Source organism: Polypterus senegalus, chromosome 3, assembly GCF_016835505.1.
Source record: "Polypterus senegalus isolate Bchr_013 chromosome 3, ASM1683550v1, whole genome shotgun sequence".
In the NCBI taxonomy this organism is placed as follows: domain Eukaryota; kingdom Metazoa; phylum Chordata; class Cladistia; order Polypteriformes; family Polypteridae; genus Polypterus; species Polypterus senegalus.
This window is the reverse complement of record NC_053156.1, coordinates 228132944-228150760: the sequence shown is the minus strand read 5'-3', so window position 1 is coordinate 228150760 and position 17817 is coordinate 228132944. Positions and strand designations below refer to the sequence as shown.

The 17817-nt window shown below is 35.8% G+C and overlaps 2 protein-coding genes across 2 annotated transcripts in view; one reads left to right on the top strand and one right to left on the bottom strand.

The window, feature by feature from the left end:
• Positions 1-17817, top strand: part of nudt3b (nudix (nucleoside diphosphate linked moiety X)-type motif 3b) — an 88321-nt gene that overhangs the window by 46808 nt on the left and 23696 nt on the right. The window lies entirely within an intron of this gene.
• On the bottom strand, positions 3153-13657 carry LOC120525956 (suppressor of cytokine signaling 2-like). The gene is made up of 3 exons (XM_039748693.1): positions 13058-13657; positions 5970-6124; positions 3153-4601 (listed from the first exon to the last, which is right to left on the bottom strand). The coding sequence occupies exons 2-3, from the start codon at positions 6112-6114 to the stop codon at positions 4117-4119; spliced, it is 630 nt and encodes a 209-aa protein (XP_039604627.1). The 5' UTR covers positions 6115-6124; positions 13058-13657; the 3' UTR covers positions 3153-4116.

Here is a 17817-nt window from a genome sequence, read left to right as displayed (position 1 = left end):
CTCAACATAGCAGCCCTTAGCACAGGCCAAGAACCAAACCTAGAGAGGACCCAGTGCATCATAGGAGCCATATACACCAATGTGGGATTTTGAATTCACCTAAATGCAAGCCTTTAGGGATGTGATTTAAAAACAAAACTCATGTAGGTATGGGGAGAAAGTACAAATTTCACATCAGACAATGACTGGGTGCAGAATGTGAACTCATGATGAGTTCACTGTAAAACAACAGAGCTGAGAATTGTGCTGATTTAATTTGTATTAATTTAATAGATTTCTGTGCATGTGTTTCATATAAACTGATAATTGGCAAAACAACAATGTGAATGATATATTTAAATGTGTGTTTTTCCATTACTTAGTTTTCAGAAGATATATATTTTTTTTATAATAGAGAAATTTTAATTTTGAAAATTGATGCACCCATTTGCACCATTTGACACCAATAGACCTCCGAAATACTAACAAATCCCACACAACAGTAGTAATTTCTCAAGATGTTTCAGTACTGCCTTCTTACATGAGTTTACCATTCAATTCAACATAATCAACAGTGCATTTAAGTGATTGTGTTTTCTATGTAATGTAGTTTTAAAATGTTCTTCATCCAAAAAAGGAATAAAGAATTATACAAGGACTGAAAGCTGCAAGATTCCATTCTGTAAAACAGAAGCAGAAAAGAGAAATCAGTTTATTATTTTTTCTAAGTCACTGACCTGGGATTTCAATGGCTTGATTTGCTCATCTCTCACAGAGATACAGATCGTTCCTGCAAAGCATTCCAGGGAACAGGATTGATCATTCTTCCTGGAAATTTGTGAATGAACAGATCATTTCAGCCAAGATTTGATGGACAGGACTATGAAACACCAGCTGCTGCATTTTATTTAATGACTTTACTTTCTTAGAAACACCTTTATAGCACTGCTGGCAAAAGCAGCCAGTACGGGGAGGTGTAGGGGTAATTGAAAAGGGTGAGACAGAGAGAGAGAGAGAGAGAGAGAGAAGCTTTGAAAAGATAAGCAAGAAAGATAACATGATAGAAGGAAGGGAAAGGTGAAAGTTAGCTCTATATACCTAAATACATTCATGCCTGCTATTGTCTTCTGTTGTCAAAAATAAATGCCATGCACAATCTGTATTATAAGAGGCAAGTTTTAACAAAGAGATGTAATTGAATTATTATAAATTAGTTTTCATATCTGAGATTTTGGTCCAGCGCAAAGAAAACATTTTGTATATTTATTGTGTTTTCCATAAAATAACAAAGATTAGGTAAAGATCAACCAGGAAAGTCAAGAAAAAAATCAAATAAGATATTAGGCTTTTCATTTTTTTGACTTGTGTGTCTTTTCATTCTTCTATATTTTTATATTTATTTTGGAAGAGCAATTCTGGGGTTTTTGGAAGCCCATCATTTTTGTGTCTTTCCCCATGTATTTAGCCTCTTGAGCATCCAAATAAAAATCAAGTCATACTCATAAAACCAGAAAAGACTGTCATAGATATGAATTAACAAATGTGGTATAATTGAGTCATTTAATGCACCTGTATTTACATGAATAGTCTGACTTGCTTCAGAGCCTCTATGGTTAAAATCCCAAAAAATACATTGATTTAACTTATTTTATATCTTGCAAAAAATGTATTTTGTAGTTCACAATTCAATGCCTTCTGCCAAGATTATGGTAAAACAATGGAAATCAACATATTTAACTAACTTCTTTTATTATCTTTGTGTTATACTACAAAGCTATGATATTAATCTTTGTCCTACTTACCAAATATTTAATTATTTTAATAGATGTTTAATGGCTTATACTTTAATTTTGTTTTCTGAAGATTCCTTTATCTATTATTACTATGATTTAATGATTCTATACTTTTTTGAGTTGTCTTTGCTGAATCATTTGACTACTAGATATACTGTATAGCAGTAAAAAATGTTTTAATGTGGACTGATCATTTTTGGAATAATAAAGATGTTCACATGTGACTGCTCTCAATACTGGAGTTGGATCATCTCTTTCCCTAATCAATATAATCATTGTTCAGTCTTCTGGAGTTGCTGGTTTAGAGACCATCTCTTTATTTCTTATGACAAAGTAAAATCAGTATATACATTTATCAATCTGCATTCTGAAATATTCATACTCCAATTTTAAAGTAACAGTTTTTGCAGAGCTTGTTCTGGACGTAACGAGTTCAAGGCAGAAACAAACACTGAATCAGGTATCAATCAACTACAGGGCCAGTTTAGAGTTGCAAAATACCCAAATATGCATATGAGGCATAGGAAGAATATGCAAAGTCCACTTAAACAGGCCAGGATTCATACCCAGGCTCCTATAACCTCTGTACACCAAGATGCAAGTAAACACATTTTGAAATATTCTATGTATTAAATAAACAAAAAAGAAAAAGGTTTACTATGGATGAATAGCAGCAAATGTGAAACTATGGTGTTATACCACTCTTTAAACTGGACATTACTTTAGCTGTTAGGTGAAATTGCTGAGATACATATTCAGCAATATAACACACACCAAATATTTCCAGAAGATATACATTTGTTAGAGAGCCATAGTTTGAAAGAAATTCATTTATGTTAACATTCTTGTCTGGGCCCTTTGTATGTAGGAATTGATGCAGTTTTTTTCCACCAAAATAGAAAAGTTTCTCTTTTTGTATAATGACTTAAAACTTTTATTTCCAAAAAAGTGAAGTCAAACTTTGCAACAGATTTTTTCCTCCGCTCAAGGTACTGAGAAGATCTGTGATAAGCCAGACATGAAAGGATACTACAACAAAGATCTCAGCATTTGATTATATATAAATGGAAATGAGACTAATAGGCCAAAATGAGAGGGCTATATTGTTCCACTCGCTGCCAACAATCTATCAAGGCTATTAAAGAACAAGCAACACCAAAAGCAGTTATACTTACCAGCATCAGAAAAAAATATATGTATACAGCATATATACATATATATATATATACATATATATATATATATATATCTACATATATATACACACATATACACATATACATACATATATATATACACATATACATATATATATATACATATATATATATATATATATATATACATATATATATACATATACAAATATAAAAACTGGTTTGGCAAGGCAGAGCATCAAATAAACAACTGTTCAGCATACATAACAATGAAGCAAGAGTAGGATTACATCTGTGATTACTTGCTCTGATGTCTTTGAATACCTTTGAGGTTTTTTGATTCAGTCCTTGTGCAGTTTGCATGTTGTCTTCTTGTTACTGTGGATTCATACTCAACTCCAAACTTTCTGGATTCTTTGTTTCTATGGAATGAATTAAAGCAAACTTTCATGTTGAGTTTGTACTGTACCCACAATGACAGGACAATGTTGGTTTCAGTAAAGTATACTGCATGATAGTATATAACCCCATATAATGTTGCAGGATAATTTTCTGCAAAGCACTATATAATAATAAGGTGTTTTTGGAATTTGATGTGGTAACTTTCTATTGCTTACATTGTCAGCTTTAGATGTAGTGAAACCCAAGTGACTTCAAAAAGGTTAATGTTGCCTATAATGCCTGTAGCTGAGTACAAGATCGGAAGTGATTATTGTCTACATAATTAATTCTGATTGTAAAAGCATGTCTGTGTTCTTTGTGGCTATATAGGAAAATCTTGTTTCTGTGTTTGGTGTACACCACCTGCTTCAGGTTTATTTAAAAAATCTTTTAAAGATCTATTTTATGTTGTCCTTTTATACATTACCTTTGCTCATTTCTTGGCAATATGACAGAAAATGCTTCGAAGCCATACTGAGCTGACCCATTGCTGAACAAATGAAGCTACCTCGATTTTGGCTTAGTAATGGTAAATGGCAATCAAAGAACACATATATACCTGGGTATTTTGATTTGTTTCTTATTTGCTGCAACCAGTTTGACCAAATGTAGTAAATGTTTAGAGAAATTAAAGGATTGGCAATTAACAAATCTGCTTAAAGATGCTCGTTGTAGTGCATACTTTAGGTTAAAGAAAACTTTATGGAAAAACTGTAGAACTGTTGTCCTTGTAAACTGATCAAATACTATACATGAAATGGATATTCCTGTAGATACTCTTTCATCTTGAGAGGCAAGGGAAGGTGACTAATGTTTCGTGATCTTTGGTTTATCACCATTCGGCACAGGTGTTGAAGAGAAGGAGTAATTATATAGAGTGGCCGAATTAGTCTAAGCTGTAGCTCGGCCTCCTTTGGAGGAGAAGGTGCCATCTGCTTTGCATCCTTGTCTTTGTTCTCAGATACACGCTGACAGGTGAGGGTGTAATGTTGAACCAGATCCACCACTCCAGCAAATGTCTGTACTCTGGGACGGGCCACAACCAAGGAATCAAAAGAGAATACTCCTCTGCAGTATTCAATGCGCAGGTGGGTTGGTCCTAGACTGGTCTTTACAGACAAAGTGAAAAGGTAATTGAGATTTGAGCTTTTTCTCAGCAGAAAGGTGCCTTCTGGTGCATCCCCCAGTACTTGTGTGGCCTGCCATGCAGTAATGGAGCCCCAGTACCAGCCTGCACAGAATAAAATACAAAACTGTAACAGGAAAAATGGACATTCATTTTCATGCCATGCATGCATTTGATTTTTAATGGCACTAATAGTACTGTATTTGTTACAGAAGGCCAGAACTAGAAACTTAATACTGTATATGCATAGGGACAAAAAGATACTAAATATTCTATTCAAAAAGCAACAAAAGAACTATCTAGGTACCTAGTATAAGGCTATGAAGGGTTTGTTCCATGTTAAAGCTGCAAGTTCCATCTATTCATTATGAAACCCACTAAATCCATTCCAGAGTTTTGGGGGTCAGAGTCTAATCCAGCAGTATGAGGAACAAGATAGAAAACAGACCTATGTTAGCCCATCATGGGGCACCCTCACTAACACTTGGGCAAATTATACATAACATTCAACCTGGTGCATTTCTTTTGGATATGAGTGGAAAGAGATTTAACCAGAAAAATAAAACAAAGATATTGGGAGAACATAAAAACTTCATACAGATACTGTGACCAGTTTGTGATTTGAAAATCTGCACTCTGGAGTTAGGAAGCAACAACACTAAGCACTTTATTTCCCTTGAGTCTTTTTCAAGCAGTATAATGTAAACTACAGAGACAATATACTTGTTATTTTGCAGCCTCTAGCTACATTCCATCTGTGGATCTGCCAGTAACAGATTTAGTGTGACAGGTAATCAGACCCACTGCTTAACTTCCATATTCTACTGAGCAAGTGGCTCTGCAGTGAGCTTCAGATTTGCCACTATTATGCACAGGTGATACCAAACTTACAGCAGTGCCATACTTCTCAAGCCAAGGTCCCGGGAGCATACCTGTCACTTGTTTCTAATAAACATGAGTGCTTCCAGTTGATTTTATTTGTTCCAAACCTCTTACTATAAATATTATTTTTCATTAATTTAAAACAACCACTTCAGAATTAGTTATTAACATTTGCAGGATGTTTGGATGCATTGATTGTGAAAACAACACCTACTTAGTAACCTTTCAGCTCTTAGCAGGTCAATCTCAGTATTATACAAGAATTTAAAATGTTGCATAACATTATAGATAATGTCTAGTTTAATGTGTACATAATTAGGTATGCCTCTTTTCTGTTGCATCCTGCAAATGATATACAGTATTTTAATTTTATGTCTCTTTGCTTATTTCTCTCCATTCATCATTGACCAATTGTCCTGCTAACTTTATTAATTCTACACTTTTATGATAACATTCATTTTATAGTTCATTATTAGATACATTACATGGAAAAGATAGATAATGTAGATAATGAAAATTTCCATATACAATAGAATAAAAAAATTATACAATTATTTTGTTAGATCAGTATGGGAAATCCCACAACCTTACCAGTCAGTTCAAGGTGTGCCATGACTCTTGCCATCTGAGCCAAGTCTGTTGAGTTCTCTTGCTGCTGAGTGGATGTGCTTGAGGCCTTCAGGCTTACAGGGACCTGTGATTTTTCCGGGACCACCATGGAGTTTGGCAGGATCATTTGGGAATGCCTGGAATGGTCAGAGGAGGAAAGAAAATAAGGACTCTGGTCAGCAGCTCTTTGTTTTTTATATAAGTCTTGATTATGTGTTGTTTTGGATACACTGTGTGTGCACCGCATCCACCATGTGAACACAAGCAAAAATTGCTATTTCACTAACTGACAATTTCACCTCCTTCAAACTGAGGCCAACATAAACATATATGTATGTTTTACTCATCCTTTTGCTTTCTTAATTTTAACCAAGTTGTATATTGAATCGTTCTTTATGTGGATATTTTATTAAACTAAAAGTATTGCTTCTTGAATCAATAGTATATGAGTTCCATTAAAACATATTGGCATTTCAGCTGTCTATTTCCACTGTGTCTGTAGTTACTTGATACGGTTCCAAACTGTGGGCCCTAATGTGGTTAAAGCCACCTGCTGTGCTACATCTGAGACATTTGGGAAGGCTGCCAATGATAAAGTTAAAAGTGACAAAAAATGAGTTTAACTTTGTGAAAATGCCATTGCTGGACAATATAATGAAAAGATCCTATTCTGTGCTATTTAAAAATATACAGTTAGGTCCATAAATATTTGGACAGAGACAACTTTTTTCTAATTTTGGTTCTGTACATTACCACGATGAATTTTAAATGAAACAACTCAGTGCAGTTGAAGTGCAGACTTTCAACTTTAATTCAGTGGTTGAACAAAAATATTGCATAAAAATGTGAGGCAACTAAAGCATTTTCATTTTTTTAACACAATCCCTTCATTTCAGGGGCTCAAAAGTAATTGGACAAATTAAATAACTGGAAATAAAATGTTCATTTCTAATACTTGGTTGAAAACCCTTTGCTGGCAATGACAGCCGGAAGTCTTGAACTCATGGACATCACCAGATGCTGGGTTTCTTCCTTTTTAATGCTCTGCCAGGCCTTTACTGCAGCGGCTTTCAGTTGCTGTTTGTTTGTGGGCGTTTCTGTCCCAAGTTTAGTCTTCAACAAGTGAAATGCATGCTCAATTGGGTTAAGATCAGGTGACTGACTTGGCCATTCAAGAATTTTACACTTCTTTGCTTTAATAAACTCCTGGGTTGCTTTGGCTATATGTTTTGGGTCATTGTCGAGTTGTAACATGAAATGCCGCCCAATCAATTTGACTGCATTTAGCTGGATTTGAGCAGACAGTATGTCTCTGAACACCATAGAATTCATTCGGCTCCTTCTGTCCTGTGTCACATCATCAATAAACACTAGTGTCCCAGTGCCACTGGCAGCCTTGCACACCCAAGCAATCACACTGGCTCCACCATGTTTTACAGATGATGTGGTATGCTTTGGATAATGAGCTGTTCCACGCCTTCTCCATACTTTTTTCTTGCCATCATTCTGGTAGAGGTTGATCTTGGTTTCATCTGTACAAAGAATGTTTTTCCAGAACTGTGCTGGCTTTTTTAGATGTTCTTTAGCAAAGTCCAATCTAGCCTTTCTATTCTTGAGGCTTATGAGTGGCTTTCACCTTGCAGTGCACCCTCTGTATTTACTTTCATGCAGTCTTCTCTTTATGGTAGACTTGGATATCGATACGCCTACCCCCTGGAGAGGTAGTGTTGTTCACTTGGTTGGCTGTTGTGAAGGGGTTTCTCTGCACCATGGAAATAATTCTGCGATCATCCACCACTGTTGTCTTCCATGGACGTCCAGGTCTTTTTGCGTTGCTGAGTTCACCAGTGCTTGCTTTCTTTCTCAGGATGTACCAAACTGTAGATTTTGCCACTCGTAATATTGTAGCAATTTCTCGGATGGGTTTTTTCTGTTTTCACAGCTTAAGGATGTCTTATTTCACCTGCATGCAGAGATCCTTTGACCGCATGTTGTCTGTTCACAGCAAAGTCTTCCACATACAAGCACCAAACCTCAAATCAACTCCAGGCCTTTTATCTGCTTAATTGATAATGACATAACAACAGACTTGCCCACACCTGCCCATGAAATAGCCTTTGAGTCAATTGTCCAATTACTTTTGAGCCCCTGAAATGAAGGGATTGTGTTAAAAAAAATGCTTTAGTTGCCTCACATTTTTATGCAATCTTTTTGTTCAACGCATTGAATTAAAGCTGAAAGTCTGCACTTCAACTGCATCTGAGTTGTTTCATTTAAAATTAATTGTGGTAATGTACAGAACCAAAATTAGAAAAAAGTTGTCTCTGTCCAAATATTTATGGACCTAACTGTATATCATATACTTTACCATATGGTAATTACAACTGCTAATGTGCTGTATCTCGTGTGTGTACTGAGATTTTGTAATCAGCAAAGGCAATCAAGGCAAAAGTGCATCTGCTGTAAATTACATGACTTCTTCACAAAGTATAGTATTTTAAAAATGTCTGACCACGGTAATAAAAAATGCATATATTATTATTACCAGAACTAGAATTAGTGAGTAGTCAAAGGATTTTTTAATTTAAAGAAAACATTTAACAAATCCTGCCACCAATGTATATTAATCTGACCATAATGTTATTAGAAGTTTGCTCCTCTGCCTCATCACTAAGATGTTTACACCCAGAAATAACAAAAATATGAAATGCGCATTATTGTATTGCTTTTTCCTACAGAGATGTAAGTTGAAAATACTGACTGTCAAGAACTGAATGAATAATTTTAGTTACTATTGCAATATTCATTTTTAGAGATTTCACAAGGACAATTACTGATCTTTACCTTGACAAATGAAATGACTGAATGACTATATTTACAGTATATATATATATATATATATATATATATATATATATATATATAGTGGTGTGAAAAACTATTTGCCCCCTTCCTGATTTCTTATTCTTTTGCATGTTTGTCACACAAAATGTTTCTGATCATCAAATACATTTAACCATTAGTCAAATATAACACAAGTAAACACAAAATGCAGTTTTTAAATGATGGTTTTTATTATTTAGGAGAAAAAATCCAAACCTACATGGCCCTGTGTGAAAAGTAATTGCCCCTTGTTAAAAATAACCTAACTGTGGTGTATCACACCTGAGTTCAATTTCCGTAGCCACCCCCAGGCCTGATTACTGCCACACCTGTTTCAATCAAGAAATCACTTAAATAGGAGCTGCCTGACACAGAGAAGTAGACCAAAACACCTCAAAAGCTAGACATCATGCCAAGATCCAAAGTAATTCAGGAACAAATGAGAACAGAAGTAATTGAGATCTATCAGTCTGGTAAAGGTTATAAAGCCATTTCTAAAGCTTTGGGACTCCAGCGAACCACAGTGAGAGCCATTATACACAAATGGCAAAAACATGGAACAGTGGTGAACCTTCCCAGGAGTGGCGGCTGACCAAAATTACCCCAAGAGCGCAGAGACGACTCATCCGAGAGGTCACAAAAGACCCCAGGACAACGTCTAAAGAACTGCAGGCCTCACTTGCCTCAATTAAGGTCAGTGTTTCACGATTCCACCATAAGAAAGAGACTGGGCAAAAACGGCCTGCATGGCAGATTTCCAAGACGCAAACCACTGTTAAACAAAAAGAGCATTAGGGCTCGTCTCAATTTTGCTAAGAAACATCTCAATGATTGCCAAGACTTTTGGGAAAATACCTTGTGGACTGATGAGAGAAAAGTTGAACTTTTTGGAAGGCAAATGTGCCGTTACATCTGGCGTAAAAGGAACACAGCATTTCAGAAAAAGAACATCATACCAACAGTAAAATATGGTGGTGGTAGTGTGATGGTCTGGGTTGTTTTGCTGCTTCAGGACCTGGAAGGCTTGCTGTGATAGATGGAACCATGAATTCTACTGTCTACCAAAAAATCCTGAAGGAGAATGTCTGGCCATCTGTTCGTCAACTCAAGCTGAAGCGATCTTGGGTGCTGCAACAGGACAATGACCCAAAACACACCAGCAAATCCACCTCTGAATGGCTGAAGAAAAACAAAATGAAGACTTTGGAGTGGCCTAGTCAAAGTCCTGACCTGAATCCAATTGAGATGCTATGGCATGACCTTAAAAAGGCGGTTCATGCTAGAAAACCCTCAAATAAAGCTGAATTACAACAATTCTGCAAAGATGAGTGGGCCAAAATTCCTCCAGAGCGCTGTAAAAGACTCATTGCAAGTTATTACAAATGCTTGATTGCAGTTATTGCTGCTAAGGGTGGCCCAACCAGTTATTAGGTTCAGGGGGCAATTACTTTTTCACACAGGGCCATTTAGGTTTGGATTTTTTTTTTCTCCCTAAATAATAAAAACCATCATTTAAAAACTGCATTTTGTGTTTACTTGTGTTATATCTGACTAATGGTTAAATGTGTTTGATGATCAGAAACATTTTGTGTGGCAAACATGCAAAAGAATAAGAAATCAGGAAGGGGGCAAATAGTTTTTCACACCACTATATATATATATATATATATATATATAAATTCGTTATTTTCTCTGAAAAGTTCTCCTGGCAGTTAAGAGTCTCAATTTGGCCTTGGACCTCAGGAAGTCTAAATATAGTTCTACCATTGTCCTACCTTCCAGTATAGGGCTTTGACAAATCTAACTTGTACTGTCAATTCATGCATATAAATGCGATAGAAGATCGCTTTTTAATTTTGGTATTAAGGCAAACTAATAGTTAACTGGTGGTTCACAGACCAAAGTGTCTTGCATTCAAATCCTGCACCTGGTGACATGTAGTTGAGTTTAACTGGAGATGTTATATTGGCCCTGTTTCAGTATGTGAATGAGTGTGATGAACTTGCATCTTGTTTAGAGTTGGATCCTACTTTACGCCCAATGTTGCCAGGATTAACTCTGGCCTTCTAGGACTAATAGCTGTATTAACTGGTTGGATATGAATGTGATGTTTGAATATCGAATATTAAAACAAATATCTAAAATAGCTCAGCTTAAAAAATGTTTTAAATAATGTCTGTGTGCAAAACTTCAATATATTCTTAGAATTCGAAATATATTGTTAGTATCCTATCCATGACTGGTTCCTGCTTTAGTCCTTAACCAGAAGAAGAGTAGATTTAAATGCTGGATGGTTGTGTAGGATGTGTAGGAGCTACATAGAATGTGGATGTTTAATTTTGGTAAATGCCAACTCTTTTAACTCTAATTGCAAAGGTTCAACCTGTTGATAAATAAGGTCTATGATCCTTGCATGTCTTATGTAGACAGGCCAAAGACAGGAGTTTCTTTCAGACTTTATACTTTTTCATGTGAGGCTTTGGATTTCAGTACAACAACACTAATTTGTATTTTATAGCATAGACACACTAATGGGTAATGCCTGACCAAAGCATGGCCAGTTGTTATGGCTTAGGAGAAATAGTTCTGAAAAGGTATATGTGTGTGGGAGGTGTAGGAGTTGTACATTTTGTTGCTAGGGGCTATGTCTGAGTGCTTAGTGTCTCCATGGATTCAAGATTCCCCTTGCCTAGACTATTTTTAGTTGCATGCATTTAGACACACCTCCAGGTGATGAATTTGACTGAGAATTTCCCTTCTAGGGAAATTAGTTTAATTCTATTGCATTTAGAAAAAAAACTGGTCTGATTCAGTGTGGCTGTAGGCTCTCCCAAAGGTCATACTTTCTCTTTCAATCAGATAAACTGGAGCAATCACCCCTACACCTCCATGTATGGTCTCCACATAACACCACTCTCCACTGCACCTCTGCAGACATCAACTCTTATTTAAAGAGGCAATCCCTCAAATAAGACACCTGCCTGTACATCTAGCCTAAAGGGACTTGGGGACTCTAACTTGAGTGACCCTGTTGACACCGATGTTGAAATATGAACAGGGTTAGCCCAGTGCTTCTCATCAGTCATGGTGTGAGGAGATACAGTGATTTACAAATGGGGCACTAGCAGGTTAAGTGACCTGCCCAGGGTGACAACATATTAGCATTTAGGATTATTCTGGCAATCTTTTGTAACAGGTCAAACTGTCTGCAAAGAAAGTTGTGTTTTTGTAGATCAAGTCATACATTAACAGAAAAAACTACAGTAGAGGCTTTAAGGATAACTGTCACCACTCTGTAAATATCTTCTACCGTAGTGAGGATTTCTGCTTTGTTGCAAGGTGATTTATTAGTATACACCCAAAATTGTGTTCCCAAAATGTCCAATCAGTGTGAAAGTATGCAGAAGAAATGTTTGTGTTTGAATAATACACTGAAATGAAACGATGCATTTTTCAAACAGTATAACTGAGTTAAAGCTTTTTTGAATCCATACATAAATTTCACATTGAAGGAAAAACCTGCTCCTCAACTAAAAATAAGAATCTGCAAATGTATATATAACATGTTTGACTAGTGTATGCTTTTGACACAATATTTTTGTATTTAATTTGATTTTTAACAGTATGCTGTATGCAATATTTATGTTTTGGCCAAGGTTCTTCCATCATTTATATATTAAAACATGCATGAAACCCTTTTCATTAGTTTACCATTAGCTTCAGGAAAATGTCTTTTTTGGTTCATAAATGACGTATAACCAGTACTAATATTAATTGATAAGGCATTTTAAAATGGCTTGCAATTGATCTAAATAGTAGGCTTTACTGGCTTTAATAATGCATTATTTATGGATGAAAGACATTATCTATTCTCAAACCTCTATACAATTTTAGACCTTGGATATTGTCTACTTATTTGCCTACACATATTACTGCATTATGTCTTTAAACAGTTATTAATGTAAAAAGAATCACAACTTTTTAAGGACAAAATGTCAATATTTATTTGGAGACGAAGATAAAACTGGCTTGCATTTTCATTTCACAGTAATTGTACGTATCAGGTAAAATCCGTAATAGTATTATTGGGAGTTACTGATTTTTCTGAAATGAAAAATATTACTCTCAAACCTTACGAAATTCGTAACTACACAACTAGATACTGGACATCACATTTAAAAACTCACCTTTTTATTCTTTATTGCGTGATTCAAAAATCCACTGCTGTAATCAGATTCTTACAATCGTATATTTTTAGTTGTGTTTTGGTACATCAAGGCTTCAAGTGAAATACTTATGCCTAGATATCACTTTTCCTTAAAAAAAATTAATCAGGAAAACGTAGTCAATGCTTTCAGTGTTTTCTGGTCTTCTTTTGCATTGATTATATGCTCGGTTATTCCTTTCTAGTCGCAGTTTGACGGGTATTTCAGGAGCTGTTGCAGACAGTAACAGAGATGTTTGTTAAACACCCTCACATTCTGCTCAAGTCGTCTTTCAAAGCCTGAAATGAAACACCAGAAATTGTTTAAATATTATCTATCTACACTTTAGCAGGCATTACGCTTTTATGTTTTCTTTCTTCGATCCCGCTGACTCTGATACGCGACGAATACAATGTCCACACTTGTTCTGGCTGATCTTTGCTGTTTAGAATCGGATATTCCGCCCGGTATCCTACAGATGATTCAATTCCTGTATCATTATTTTCTCTTATTGATTAATGAGTCTTTGAATTAACCCGGTACACTCACTCTCTCTCTCTCTCTCTCTCTCTCTCTCTCTCTCTCTCTCTCTCTCCCCCTCCCGCCTAGTCCCTCTTTCCAGGAATATTCCCAGAAAGGGGAATCACGTGCGCTTATTACTCGTCTGCTAAATACTCCGCCAATCCGGAGCCGAAATGGTGAGGTCATCGGGTTCGTTTTCCTTTATTCGTGTGCTGTTTCGCCCAAATTAGGTATAAAGAATCTTCGGGGAAACGCTGGTTGTTTCCTTTACATTCCCAGAAAAATGAGCTGAGCTTTCACTTCCAAGAACATACAGTATAAGGTCGTCTGCCACTCTTCACGATTTGTACCACTGATTGTTTGTAGATAATGAAATCAATAAAGAAACAAACCTGCTTTCCCGTGAAAGTGATTTATTTAAACAGTACAACAAAAGTACAGAATATGCATACGTTAGATAAATTTGACAACCGACTTCATGTAGCAGTATACTGTGGTGGAGGAGAATTTTAAAGTAAGACACTTTACATGCGCCCCTGGAAATTGTTCATTGTTGTTTAAACTACAGTTTTAAATATACACAATAGTCGAAACTAAACAGTTGTCTTTATATGAAATTGAATATCCTTTTCTTAAGGATACAGGGGGATACAGTGTATAACTAAAACGTTTAGGAACGTTTCGGAAGAAATAAAACGAAAGTAATTAACAAATTAAGTGGTAAAATATTTTGTGGCATTATAATTAACCCCGTTAATCCGTATTTCGCATCGTTAGGTGCTAACTCCTTCCTTATGTTCGTATCTGAAGGAATAAACTCTAGCACCAGCGACTTTCAAATTTGGGTTGAAGGGGGTATGAACAAAGAATGGATGAATGGCCCCGTTATTTTATGTCTGTTGTTTAAAAAGGACGTTTTTCCACCATAGCTTTATCTTTCACGAGAAACACTGTGTTTAGACATATTCTGGAAATCGTACGGCTACCGAAATATTTCGAGGTCTGTGGCATGTAAACTAATGCCCAATAATTGTGCGTTAAGTGAGCGGTATATGGAAAACGGGCTGGTATATTCTTGCACAATAAGCGCTTTAAATGCATTGAATGATTTTCTGATGTTCCAGTGCAGCTGAAGATAGGCATTTAATCTTGAAATGATCCTCCTTTTTGAAACGGTGCAGCCAAAAAGTGTACGATTGCAGAGCAGGTTATAAAGTACAAGTTCAATTAAAACAACGAACAACTTCATTTGTAACTGCGATCATAGTTTCTGTCATTCTTGCATCACTTTTTAATCTTCATTTGTTAGTGATGCGTCACAAGGACCCGGAGCAGCAACTATATAGCTGATAGCTGAAAGGAGAAACTAATGCAGTAAGAAATGCCAGTCTATTGTTTTGATGCGCTCAAGGGTTCCGTCTCGTTTTGTCAAATGTTGATATTATTTGCTTTGCATGATTCAAGACTCCAGACCAAAGTGAAGTAAGAATACCGGAGAGTATACAGTGCATTATGTTGAACGGCTATCATAAGTATTAAATGGTCTTGTTGGGTTTGGTCTTTCTGGGTAGAGCATCGTTTTGGCTGCTCTTCTGTGCGTTGTATATAAGCAGAATGTTCTATTATACGTTACTTTTATTGTAGCTAAACACATTGCCGTAAGGTCTGAAGTTAGTCGGCTAGTAAGATTTATTTATTGTACATAGTGGGTTTCGACTTATAATTTTTAATATTAGTAACGAAAAATCAAGCAAAATGACACCTTTTATTGGCTAACTGAAAAGATTACAATATGCAAGCTTTCGAGGCAACTCAGGCCCCTTCTTCATGTAACATGAGTTGCCTCGAAAGCTTGCATATTGTAATGTTTTTAGTTAGCTAATAAAAGGTGTAATTTCGCTTGACTTTTCACTACATTCATAATGGCTAACGCGGTACAACACCCAAGTACTATCATTAGTAACATAACCCTATTTCCAAAAAGGTTTGGAGGCTGTGTAAAATGTAAATAAAAATAAAATGCAGATTATGTAATATTTATTTGACAATGGTACAAAGGCGACACATCAAATGTTGAAAATAAGAAATCCTTTTTTTTTTTTTTTTTATTTAAAAAAATACATGCTCATTTTGAATTTGATACCAGAAATTGGGAGAGTAGTATGTTTACCACTGTGTTCCACCACTACTTCATTTAATAAACCTTATAAACGTTTGGGAAATGAGAAGATCAACGGCAATAGTTTTCAAAGTTAAATGTTGGCTCATTCTTTTCTGATACAAGATTTCAGCTGTTTTACAGTTTGGGGTCTCATTTGTCATATTTTTCATTTCATAAGGCGACAAATGTTTTCAATGGATGACAGGTCTGGACTGCAGGCAGGCCAGTTTAGCACTTGGAGTCTTTTACTGTGGAGTCATGCTGTTATATTATGTTATCTGCAGAATCTGGTTTGGCATTCTCATGCTGAAATAAGCAAAGCCTTCCTGAAAAAGACAACGTATGCATGGCAGCATATGTTGCTGCAAATCCTTCATGTGTCATTCAGCATTAATGGTGCCTTCCCAGATTTCCTCAGTCATTCTTAAATGAGCTCCGAGAGAAGGTGGTAGATTTCCTGCATCATGTTTATATATGGCTTCTTCTTTGTATTGTAAAGTATTAACTTGTATTTGTAGAGACAACAATGAACTGTATTCACAGACAATGGTTTTTGGAAGTGTTCCTTAGCCTATGCAGTGAATCGTGTCTGTTTTTATTGCAGTGCAGCCTGAGGGCCCAAAGATCATGACCATCCAATATCGGTTTTCAGCCTTGAATCTTTCATACAGAGATTTCTTCAGACTCTCTGAATCTGTTAATGATATTATGTACTGTATTGTAGATTATGAAATCCCCAAATTCTAATTTTATGTTGAGGAACATTATCATTAAATTGGTGCATTATTTGCCCGTGTAGTCTTCCAGAGTGGTAAACCCCACCCCATCTTTACTTCTGAGAGACTCTGTCCCTCTGAGATGCTCTTTTCATGTTACTGACCTGTTGTCAACCTAATTAGTAGTGAGAGGTTCTACCAGGTGATTTTGTTTAGCATTTCACAACTTTTCTATTCTTTTGTTGTCCCTGCCCCAACTTTTTTGAAACATGTTGCTGGCATCAAATTCAAAATGAGTAAATATTTTTCATAAAACAATACAATTTCTCAATTTTTCAACATTTCTCTTGTCTTTGTTCTATTTTCAATTAAGGATGGGGCTGAATTGTTGCTTTATGCTTTTATTTATATTTTACACAGTGTCACAACTTTTTTGGAAATGGAGTTGTAGACACTCATGGGAGGAACAAAATTCACTGAAAGCAGCACAAAATTGACAGAGAGAGACTGTATACATTTTGAAAATCTGTTAAAATGTAATCATGGTGCGACCCAAAAGTTTTTAGACGAGTTGTTTTAAAAAAAAGTACTGTGCGTTACATCTAGCAGCTGACGCCATAATTACGTAGTACTATGCTGCATGTACCGTCATACCACTCTCCAAAGGATTGCTGATTGTTTGAATACTGGTAAGGAGACAGTTCGCTGGATTGTAACCGAAGACTTAGAAAAAAGAAAGACTTGCACTAGATTTGTTCCTCACACCTTGACCACAGAGCAGAAAAAAGAACACGTTGTTTTGGGAAAATATCATTACCAGTGATGAAACATCATGCCACCAAACGACAGGCATTTTCAAACAGTGGCAGAAATTCAGTGTGCAATGACAAGGGAGCTTAACAACATTTCAAAAATTGATTTCCTGGAGGGCATGAAGAAGTTGAAGGAATGTGCAAACAAGTGTATTGATCAAGGAGAAATGTACTTTGAAGAATAAAAACACATTACAGTATATCCATATAAGAAGTTATCTGTGTTTTATAACAGTTGTCTAAAAACATTTGGGTCTCACCTTGTATGCATGGAATAATGTGTACTGTGAAACATTTTATAAAACATAGAAAATCAACAGTGAATCAACAGCCACACAGTAAATAGTGTAATCCCACTGATGAGGGAATAGGATCCAAAAAGGCAGGCAGAAATACAATGCAAAAATAATTGATGGCTATATGGTTATTGTTCACATACTGTGAATGGCACTAATAAAGAAGAAAACTCGAGACACTCTGGCACCCATCAATACAATATACAGTAAATATCAAGTGTCTAAACAAATTTAT

Bases quoted from the DNA above. Each gene is read 5' to 3' on its own strand.
- LOC120525956 (XM_039748693.1), bottom strand. From the start codon at position 6,114: ATGATCCTGCCAAACTCCATGGTGGTCCCGGAAAAATCACAGGTCCCT. The intron at 4,602-5,969 runs GTAAGGTTGTGG...TATTCTGTGCAG, and splicing joins GGCACACCTTGAACTGACTG to GCTGGTACTGGGGCTCCATT.